At 36.8% G+C, this 10937-nt stretch overlaps 2 protein-coding genes across 2 annotated transcripts; one reads left to right on the forward strand and one right to left on the reverse strand.

Moving 5' to 3' along the window:
• The first annotated feature begins 1345 nt into the window (after nucleotides 1-1345).
• On the forward strand, nucleotides 1346-5211 carry LOC133817674 (equilibrative nucleotide transporter 3-like). The gene is made up of 10 exons (XM_062250252.1): nucleotides 1346-1423; nucleotides 1982-2054; nucleotides 2157-2261; nucleotides 2811-2966; nucleotides 3076-3219; nucleotides 3326-3431; nucleotides 3755-3927; nucleotides 4025-4185; nucleotides 4278-4536; nucleotides 4655-5211. Exons 2-10 carry the CDS (start codon nucleotides 2013-2015, stop codon nucleotides 4760-4762), a joined length of 1254 nt encoding a protein of 417 aa, XP_062106236.1. The 5' UTR covers nucleotides 1346-1423; nucleotides 1982-2012; the 3' UTR covers nucleotides 4763-5211.
• A 542-nt stretch (nucleotides 5212-5753) lies between these two features.
• Nucleotides 5754-8184, reverse strand: LOC133817675 (uncharacterized GPI-anchored protein At4g28100). The gene is made up of 2 exons (XM_062250254.1): nucleotides 7004-8184; nucleotides 5754-6314 (listed from the first exon to the last, which is right to left on the reverse strand). Exons 1-2 carry the CDS (start codon nucleotides 7643-7645, stop codon nucleotides 5988-5990), a joined length of 969 nt encoding a protein of 322 aa, XP_062106238.1. The 5' UTR covers nucleotides 7646-8184; the 3' UTR covers nucleotides 5754-5987.
• Nucleotides 8185-10937: the final 2753 nt, after the last annotated feature.

Raw genomic sequence — 10937 nt, forward strand, 5'->3', positions numbered from 1 at the left:
CTCCTCAAATCTTTTCTTCAATTTTGTTAACCTCCCGGAACCGCTATAGGTCATACGACCGACATAATGATCCTCCATAGGGATCTCAAGCGGTGGGATACGTTTGGGTGGCATCTGCAAAATATCCAAAAAAAAAAAAGAATTAGTTGAATTTATAAAAAATACTCAATCTGTTGTTGTCATCAAAATGGAATCGATGTACCATCGAAATAACATCAATGGAGCATGGAATCGATGCCATATATGTTCAACATCGATATGGCATCGATGTGGCATCGATATACCATCGATTGCGCATCAATTATGCATCGATGTGGCATCGATATACCATCGATGGCATTTCGATGGTACATCGATGGAATTTCGATGGTACATCAATGGAATTTCGATGGTACATCGATGCAGCATGTCGATGATACATCGATGTCATTTCGATGGTACATCGATGCCATGTCGATGCTGAGGCGAACACTTAATTTAGATGTTATTTTTTATGTGATATCGATAGTGTATCGATGTAAGATCTATGCCATATATGTTCAGCATCGATATGGCATCAATGTGGCATCGATATACCATCGATTGCACGTCGATTATACTTCAGCATCGATGTGGTATCGATAAACCATCGATTATGAAAGAATCGACATGACATCGATATACCATCGATGGAGAATCGATGGAGCATCGATTGCGCACTGTACGTCATCGAATTACCATCAATGGAGCATCGATGTGGAATCGAAAGAACATCGATCCACAAAAATTTTGCAGAATTTAAACATAATCTTCCAAAATGATGCACATAGAATCAAACCCATTTTAAGCTATATTTTTTGCAAAATAAAGATTAACAATCAAACCCATTTCATCGATTTATACATTACGATTCAAATTTTTTTTAAAAAAAACCACATGACAACCGAATGTCTTACCTTGCGATGAAGAAGACAGTGGCGACAGCGGCTGTGAGAAGAGAGAGAGCTTCGCCTGAGAGAGATGGTGAGAATGTGAACGGAGAGAAAATAATGAGAAAGAAATGAGAGAGTTTGGCTGGGAAGAGAGAAGGTGAGGGGTCTCGGTTAGTAGTAGGGGTGTTTTTGTCCAAAAATTTTAAATGGCATATATTTGGGAGAGTATGTTATGTTGGCATTTTAAAAAAATTAAGTATGTTATTCAACGTAGTGTCGAAAATTTCCCATATAAAAACACTTCATTTTTTTTTAGTATAAAACTAACTTTAAGGTCTATGCGGGGCTGAGTATATTCTCTTCGTGATCCAATCAGCTAAGGAAAATTTTGAAAACCGGAAATACCGAAACTACTTTTTATAAATATTTTTGTATCTATAAGATTTAAAATATACAAATTCATTTAGAACGTTTACTCATCTCCTTTCATGTCCACCTACCTTTTTCAAATGGTGAGTTACATCTCCCTTATCTAAATTTGATTCATACGGATTAATATTTCTTTTCTATGGATTGTTACTTTTTATTATCATTGTTTCCTTAAAATCATAAAGAAAATTCAAAGAATCTATATATGTTTCCTGGGACTAATTCTGTGAGAGGAGAACCGAATTAAAAAGATGGAAACAAAGAAAAATAACTTTCAAGTGATAAGATATTGCTTCTAGAAAATTAGTAATGATTGTTACCATATTACAAATTTTTAAATTGCTCTTTTAAGTAAACGTCTGAGATTGGGAGTTATTCTTAAACCAAAATTGAAATTGGGGTTCAATGTTTGTACTTGGTACTACTTTATTATATTCCATTATTTCATAATATATATAATATTGTTAACTAATAGTGTGAAAGCAAAACAAAAAGTTAAAAACCTTTATCCTAATTTTAAATTATACTGACCCAACAAAACAACTCACGGTGAACGATTTCCATATGGGTATAATTAATAGCTCACATTCACACGATATTAATTGGTATATTTATTCTAATATTTTGTGTTGTCTTTTAAGTTGTAAAGAACTGGGGTTGAAGGAAGCATTCATGGCCAACCTTGATGATAATGGACCTCCGGCGAGGCTTGAGGTTTGTGATTCATCATTTTTTTTAATTATAATGAAGCAAAGGCTATATTTGTTATGGAAATTTCAGAATTCTGATACATGAATTTTTTTTATTAAATTGAAGGGAAAGTATGCTGCAATGGTAGTATGCTGGCTTCTGGGAAATGGATGCCTCTTTTCATGGAACAGTATGCTAACTATTGGAGATTATTATGGTTATTTGTTTCCGGTAAAGTAAAATTCGTTCTCCTATTTTCAAATTCTCACTTTTTATGGTTATCACTTATCAGCAAGTTGAAAAGTTCACATGATTTTAGATGTTTAATGTCTTTGAACACACTCTTAGATTGGAACTCTGATCATACAATTACTTCTTTGTATAAAAATAATCTTACACATTCATGTTTTTGGATTTAGTTCTCTATAGTATATATCTATTTAGTTGGCATAGATAGGAACCGATACTAAATTTTCACTACTAAGAATTCTCTCATGTGATGTCTAGAACTTCTGGAATTATAAAATGGGGGGTATAGAGTAGATTATTTCATTGAAATTATGGTCATTGAAACTATGATGAATTAGAATTAGAATCACATTCTGTGATACACACTCTGTTCATTGAAACTATGGTCTCATGTATGTATAAATCACGCTCATCTGATTGTTCGAGTGATTAAATTTAACTCTAGTGACATTCAAATCAACTCATTGCTACCTTTCTTCTGATGTATATATTCCACTGAGTTTTAAAAATCTAGTTTACTTTTTAATGCAGCGATACCACTCCTCAAGGGTACTTACTTTGGTATATCAGCCATTTGCGCTTGGAACACTCGCAGTACTTGCCTATAATGAGGCAAAGATTAATACTAGGAGGCGGAACCTGTTGGGATACATACTCTTTTTCATAGCTTCTGTTATGGTTTTAGTCGTAAGTGTGTTTTTATTACTATATCTAATGCAATCCAATGAATTAACAACACATTTCGATCAAATATTACTATTCTGATCTCTTATAAATTGAATGTTCTGCCAAGTAGTTGGATTTGGCAACATCTGGGAAAGGAGGACTAGGGACTTTTATCGGGATTTGTGCTGTTAGTGGGGCTTTTGGAGTTGCAGATGCTCATGTTCAGGGTGGAATGGTTGGAGACCTTTCCTTCATGCGACCTGAGTTTATTCAAGTTAGTTTCTGTTCTTCTTAGCATCTTTTAGACTCTAGTGTCTTGTGTAGTTTTAGTTTCTTTCTAAACTTTTTTAAACGCTTCTCCAATTTTAAAATTTGTTCAGTCTTTCCTTGCTGGGTTGGCTGCATCAGGGGCTCTAACCTCTGCCTTGAGGTTAATTACAAAGGCTGCATTTGAGAATTCAAAGAATGGTTTTCGCAAGGGAGCAAGTAGGTTTAGCTCTCCTGATTGTTGTTTTGAACTCTAACTGCTTTCATTTGAGGTCTTAACACAATTATGCCACTCATTGGTATTTATGATAGAGACAGCTTAGAGATAAAAGTTCTGTTAATTAAACTGAATGTCATGATTTCTCATACTTTCCCTACCCAGCCCCAATGGAAAGCTACCAAAAACTGAAATATGCCATTGTAATCGTTGTTTGTTTCCCTGCCTATTAGCAAATTTGTTGTATTTGACAGGAAGTTGCATCATGCCTTGTGCTTAAAATCTTGGTTTTCTAATACCAGTTGTGTTTGAATATCCACTGCAGTTTTATTCTTTGTCATCTCGGCTGCTTTTGAGTTTCTATGTGTTCTTCTCTATGCGTTTGTCTTTCCAAAACTGCCGATCATCAAGTATTACCGCTCAAAGGCAGCCTCCGAAGGATCTAAAACTGTTTCAGCTGATCTTGCTGCCGGTGGCATCCAAACATTACCCAAAGGAGTATGTTACTTTTTTCAATATATTTCTAAGAAAAAACAGAAAAGGCTATAGCCATTTCATAATCCATCATTAAGCAAGATTCTATGATCTTGTGCAGGATGAGGAAGACCCGAAAAAACTCGAGAGGTTGGGAAACAAAGAATTGCTACTTCAGAACATAGATTATGCACTTGATATGTTCCTCATATATGTATTGACATTGTCAATTTTCCCTGGTTTTTTATCTGAAGACACTGGCTCACATAGTTTGGGCACATGGTACGTGCTTTAAATTTGTACTCATCTTCAACCTTGACTAAATTAGTGTTAGATTAATAAGCCTAATATTAACATAATGATGATAATATTAGGTATGCCCTGGTTTTGATTGCTATGTACAATGTATGGGATCTAATTGGAAGATACATTCCACTCATCAAGTTCCTGAAGTTGGAGTCGAGGAAAGGACTGATGATAGCCATTCTTTCCCGTTTCCTGCTCATCCCAGCTTTCTATTTCACTGCCAAATATGGTGACCAAGGCTGGATGATACTGCTCACTTCCTTCTTGGGCTTAACAAATGGTTACCTTACTGTTTGTGTCTTCACTTCTGCTCCCAAAGGTTACAAGGTTAGTTTAGTTCGATTGAACATAATACTTACAAAGTTGGTTCTTGGTGTTTTTTTTTTTTTTTAGGCCTTGATTTTATGTATTGAAGCTTGTGTTTTTGGTTTTGGACTTTATATAGGGGCCAGAACAAAATGCTTTGGGAAATCTACTGGTGTTGTTTCTACTAGGAGGTATATTTGCAGGGGTAACGCTTGACTGGTTGTGGCTAATAGGCAAAGGTTGGTGAGCAATGCATTTTTTGATTGCAAGGGCAATATCGAAGGTGGGCCCATTAAGACTCAGTGGGAGTTTGGGTTGACTTTTCTTTTTTTTTTTCCTTTCACTCAAATATGTAATGTCTATTAGTGTTTTTTGTTTAAGGGGAGTTAGATTATTTTACATACTAAATGTAAATCTCGAAGTTCTAGTTTATATGGTGGTGGTAGTATTTTGTTCTTTATTGTATAATGGGTAATAAAGGGGATCCATTTGAGAAAGTGAATCAAGTGCATACCCTTCAACTCTTTACCCTCAAGGCCCTAAACAGTTGAATCAAATCCAAAAATGGGCCTTGGGTCTACTACATATACATACTCTTCAAGCATTTGTAACCAAAGAAACTTGAGAAAATTAATAATGTAAGATTAAGAATAATATATATGTAATTATGAATAAAAGAAGCGAATTTCCAGCTCACTTTCCTAGCATATTTACAGGTACCAATGGGTCCACATTGTGAAAGGTACCACAATAAGACAAACATTTGACCGTGATTCCCTCCCTTGAACATGTGAAATACTAGTGTTAATTACACCAAATAAAGCATAAACTAATAACTTTATCTTATATAAACTAATAAGGGCCTTCTTTATATAATAATACCTTTTTCTTGTTCCCAATTTTTCAAAGGACGATGCGACCAACATACTCGGTCATGGGGAGTTGCTAATTCTGATTAAAACCTTTTAAACTGCCACCAATAACACTGCATAATTTTCTCCACATTGGTTTTCTCATTTGTGGAGAGCTGGGTCCGCCGTCGTTTGGCAACGTAGGCTTTAGGGCATAAAAGGTTAGTCAACGGTACAATTAGGTCCCAAAGAGTGACATAGCTAAAATTTGGACATTATGCTAAAACCAAACAACACTCATTAGCCATATATATACTCACCTTGTATATAAATGGAGCGTTTTTATGCGTTTGAGCTTTAATAATTTTCTGTCTATGACATATAACATGTTAAAAATTATGAACTTTGTATTCCAATTTCCAAAAGCTAATGGTACTAATATGTAAATAAAAAAAATAGGTGAGACGAGCTGAAATTTACAGAGTGGGTGAAAAGGACAAAAACAACCCAATAAGCCCGTTTGTCTACTAGCATCACGTGACCCGACAACCACTATCAAAAAAATACGGGGCAGAGTAGAAATTTGAGAAGAGAGAGAGAAAAAGGACCCTATTTCCTATACTAAACAAACAGAGACACCAAAATGATTAGGGGTAAAATTGGAAACCAAAATATGGACGGTGATGATGAGGCTTGTGCCTTCTCGAACTGCAGTGAATCAACGGCCAGTGGCATGTTCTCTTGGTCCGGGCTGCACTTGGACTCGTGCGGTGGGTGCGCACTGTACATGATGGCGCGCAGCACCGCCGAGACGGTGGGTATGTACGCCGTTTTGTTACGGGCCAGGAGCCACGTCAGCCCCATGAGCTGGCAGTCCCGGTTGAACATCTTGCTCGCCCGGTCACTCGGTCGGTCACCGTCCGTACCGTTTTTGAACCCTCCCTTTATCTGAGAAATTAGATACAAAACAATGTTGTGATAACTAAAAAATATATCAATGTGGTAACTTCATCAGAATTCAACGCCATTAGAGGAAGCAAAATAAGCAGCATGGGAAACGAAGGAGCATGAAATTATGGAAAAGAAAATCTTAGCGGAAGTCAGAAAAATAATTTTGTTGACAAATTCACATGGGACTTGGAAAAATTATGTCCCTTGGTGGTTGGGTCGTTTTCTATGGTCAACCAGAATTGTGTGGTTTGATTTATCAGGAAAAAAATGTGAAGAAAAAAATAATAGTTTTTCCACTGTTTAAATCAAATCTTCAATAGACTTTTCTGACCTCATGGACCTCATGCCAGTCTGTATGGCACTATCACCATATTCCATCTAAATTTAAGAAGATCAAAAAAATACCCAGCAATTATTTTGCATTATTAGGCGAAATTTTGCATTAGAGGATATTATGCATGTATCCAGAAGGAAAGCAAAACTGAACCCTTTCATCTTCTTTATAAAAATATTGGTCAGAGTTAAAGTTTGATACTTGATGAACAGGATTCTTTTTAGAAATGTAGAGCATAGATTTTTCAACGTAAAACTGGGCTCTTTTTGTTTTCAAATGCAAGAAAGAGCTTTTCCTTTATAGTAAAATAATTTATTGTATTGGGCTTTGAAATGGAAAAGTGAAGTTAGACCTTTTGGAGGGCACCAAGACACTTGGTGCAGCCAGAATATGAGGAGTTACGGCAGTTCTTCTCCAAGTTCTTAACGGCGGCAGTAGGCGTGGCGTTATGATGACCGGAGACGTTAAACGCCGCCGGGCAACTAAGGGAGCTAATCTGGTGAAGCCTAATCCCACAGAAGCACAAGACAGCGTCACAGCTCGCATTAGGTTGCGCAATCCGAATATTTCTACTCAAAAGCGAGCTCTGCAGCGAGTTCACACACTTCTGAGAATCGTCCGGCATCATCGGCAACTCGCCACCTACATCTGCTGGAGCCGGAGCCGCCGAAGGCAACTCAAGAGCCGACCTAGCATGAGCCGCGAAGAGCCACGCCGCTAGAACGGGACAACATCGGCTGCGGTCGAGGTCTCTGCCGCAGGCTTCCTTAACGCCACCAAAAAGCTCGTCGGAGAGGTCAAGGCGGCAAGTCTTGGCTTGGGTCTGGACTGGAAAAGCCGGAACGGTATTTGGGCTTGAGTACTCGCCGGGCTTGACTGGCTGGTCGTGGCCGCTGACTGGTTCGGCAAGAATGTTAGCCTGAGAAGAGTGGAGAAAATTGGACGACAATAGAACAAGGACAAAGCCTAGCATAGAAGTAGTGAACGACATCATTTTTTTTATAATGGGGAGAGTGAGATTAGGATTATGATGATGATGATGAGGTTTTAGACTAAAGTTGGTTGAGGACAAGGGTAAAAATGAGAAAGAAAAAAAAAAAGAGGCCGTAGGAGCTTCAGTATATATGGCTGTAAAGCTTTATATAGGAAATATGTTTGTGTCTGAAAATGAAGAAGGTAAAAGGTGCAAAAGAGAGATATATTTAATATATATATTCAAAGGAATGATGGGTTTCTATCTATGATGGCAAAATCTTCCTTTTCTTGTTCGAAAGACTGTTTTGGAGAAACAATCAAAGAGAGAAAGAGATGCCTGTGATTCAAGAGTTCTCTCTCTTTAAAAAGTAGATTAGACTGTAGAATGTAGACACTAGTGAAACGCTCCAAGTTCACGAAACAAAGTAAGAAAGAAGTAATGAGTTTAGATTATTTTACTTTATTTAAGAATGGAAATTTAAAAGAAATAAAAAAATGTGTGGAGAGTGGTCCATTCGGAACAGAAGAGATTCGTTTGAGAGTAGAAAAAGGAGTGGGCTTTGCAATTTTGCATGATCCTGAATATGAAAGGCTGCCTCTAGAGTTGTCAGCTTCTGGTGTCCTTCTCTTTTTCATTCTTCATTTTCATTAGAGGCTCGTTTAGAAAACTGCCTTCTTTTGCATTGCTGGTTTTCTTTAATTTTTCTCTATAACTCAAATGAACTACTTTTCTCCCTCTAAGGTAGGGATGCAAATGATTTAGGGTGGCAATAATTTTTTATTTATCACTATGATCTTAATAAATGTATTTTATTTAATTTGTATGTTCACTCAATTTGGAATGAAAATAGTAAGCTTCCAAATTGGTTTTTAATTATATCTCCATCTCGTGTTCATAGGTAGTGTCCCCAAGTTCGAAATCCCCCTCCCCAATATCAAAAAAAGAATTACATATCCATCTCCTTAAGTTAATTATTTTGGATATTAATTAAAAGATACGGTAAAAAACTATTTTATCTTCTCCATAATTTACATAACAAAATAGAATAATATCCCAAGTAATATTAAATTCAAAACAATATTCAAAATTTACTAAGGATATGTTGATTAGTTTTTCTTAAATATGTTGTATTAGGTAATGGATATTGATGAAGTAGATGAAACTCCTCCTCCGATAGATGATCAACCACCTCTCACTTAGACTGAAAACCCTACTCCTACTGATAATGGTAGAAAAACTAGGGCTAGAAAGAGGGGTAAACCTCTCATCCCTCCTGGACAAACAAAGGGAAAATGATCATCTCTTTGGGATCATTTTACTAAGGAAGATACTCATCCACCCCTGACAGATCCTAACAAAGAGCCTCCTCCTCTCAAGTGTATATGTAATTATTGTGGGTCTGACTTCTTGTGTCATGTTAGAAAACATGGGACTAGTCATTTGTGGAACCATTTTAAGAAAGTTTGCGAGCTAAGTCCGTTTAAGATTGATGAGCATAACCAAAAGACTTTAAGCATTGAGCCTATAAAGGGAGGGAAAGAGGGGGAAACAATCTTAGTAGCGGTAGCTTATAACAAATAAGCTTGTAGGCTAGCTCTCACGCAATATATTGTGTTGGATGAGTTGCCATTTAGACATGTCGAAGGTAAAGGGTTTAAAAGATTTGTCAAAACGCTCCAATATAGGTTTGAGATCCCTTCTTGAATGATTGTTGTTAGAGATGTATTGAAGTTATATAAGGAGGAGAAGGTGACATTGAAAAATATTTTCAGCAGTGAGAGAATATCGATTACTATCGATACTTGGACTTCCATTCAAAATTTGAATTACATAGTCATCACTGCTCATTGGATTGATGATGCTTGGGAGTATCAGAAAAGAATTATCAATTTTTGTCAAGTGGTAGATCATAAAGAGGAAATTATTGACAATGAGATTGATTTATGTTTTTTAGAATGGGGCATCTCTAAGTTGTTTACCATTACGGTAGACAATGCTTCCTCTAATGACGTTGCCATTAGATACTTGAAGAGGAAGATAATGGACTACTTTTGGATGGAAAGTTTTTACATATGAGGTGTTGCACTCATATAGTGAACCTAATTGTCACTGAAGGGTTGAAGGAAAATCATGGGTCAATTGCAGCAATTAGAAATGTTGTGAGGTTCATTAGGTCTTCTCCTTCTAGGCTAAAATTTTGTAATGAGCGTGTGATGGATGAAATGTTTGAATGTAAAGGGCTTCAGTGTTTAGATGTCCCAACAAGGTGGAACTCCACATATCTAATACTTAATTGTGCAATGAAAGTTAGGAAGGCATTTGACAGGATAGAATCAGATATAACTATATGAAATATTTTGATGAGGATGACAAAGATGGAAAACCAAATGAACCCCCCCCCCCCCCCCCCCAAATTGATGTTGATTGGGATAATGCTCTAGTGTTTTTGGAGACTTTTTTATGAAATAACATTAAAGTTTAGTGGGTCTACTTATGTTACTACTAATAAGTACTTCATTGAGATTTGCAATATGCAACAGGAGTTGTATGACTTAGCAGTTGACGATGATGAGAATGAGTTATTGAGGATAATGGCAATGAGCATGAAACTAAAGTATGACAAGTATTGGGGAAAGCTTGATAATTGTAATGAGGCACTTCTAATTGCCTTGGTCCTTGAACCAAGATACAAGCTTGAGTATATCAGTAATTGCTTTAGTGCTACTTATGATGAGATGACGTGCAAAGAGATTGTGAAAAGGGTAGAGCAGACAATAAGGGAAATGTTTGATAAATATAATGAGACAATGTCAAGTCTTCATCCATCGACATCTATGACTCAGCTACAATCTCAGTCTATTGTTAGTGGTTCATCCACGTTCGTCATGCCAGTTAGTGGTCGACCTACTGCCAAGAAGTCACGCAATTTGCATGATGAGTTTGTGTCACGGAAATTGGAGAAGGATGATGGAATGACAAAAAAATGAGGTTGATAAATATTTGGAAGAGGAACCTAAGTGACCAAGTGAGAATTTTAATGTTTTGGGATGGTGGGCTAGTAGTGGGTGCAAGTACAAGATCTTATCACTCATGGCTCGTGATGTGTTAGGTATATCGGTTACCACCGTTGCTTCTGAGGCGACATTTTCTACAGGAGGTTGAATTTTAGATCCTTTTAGAAGCTCACTAAGCCCAAGGATGGTCGAAGCATTAATTTGTCTCAAAAACTGGTGGATCAGATCACATCAACCCATCATTGTTCGAAACTATATGGATGAAGAAGAAGAGCTTCGAACATCAGAGTATTTTG

This window comes from Humulus lupulus, chromosome 2 (assembly GCF_963169125.1).
Source record: "Humulus lupulus chromosome 2, drHumLupu1.1, whole genome shotgun sequence".
Taxonomy (NCBI): Eukaryota; Viridiplantae; Streptophyta; class Magnoliopsida; order Rosales; family Cannabaceae; genus Humulus; species Humulus lupulus.

Coding starts and splice junctions, on each gene's coding strand:
- LOC133817675 (XM_062250254.1), bottom strand. CDS start 7,645: ATGATGTCGTTCACTACTTCTATGCTAGGCTTTGTCCTTGTTCTATTG. Junction 6,315..7,003: donor GTCTTGGTGCCCTCCAAAAG/GTCTAACTTCAC, acceptor CTAATTTCTCAG/ATAAAGGGAGGGTTCAAAAA.
- LOC133817674 (XM_062250252.1), top strand. CDS start 2,013: ATGGCCAACCTTGATGATAATGGACCTCCGGCGAGGCTTGAG. Junction 2,967..3,075: donor CTTCTGTTATGGTTTTAGTC/GTAAGTGTGTTT, acceptor TCTGCCAAGTAG/TTGGATTTGGCAACATCTGG. Junction 4,186..4,277: donor TCACATAGTTTGGGCACATG/GTACGTGCTTTA, acceptor TGATAATATTAG/GTATGCCCTGGTTTTGATTG.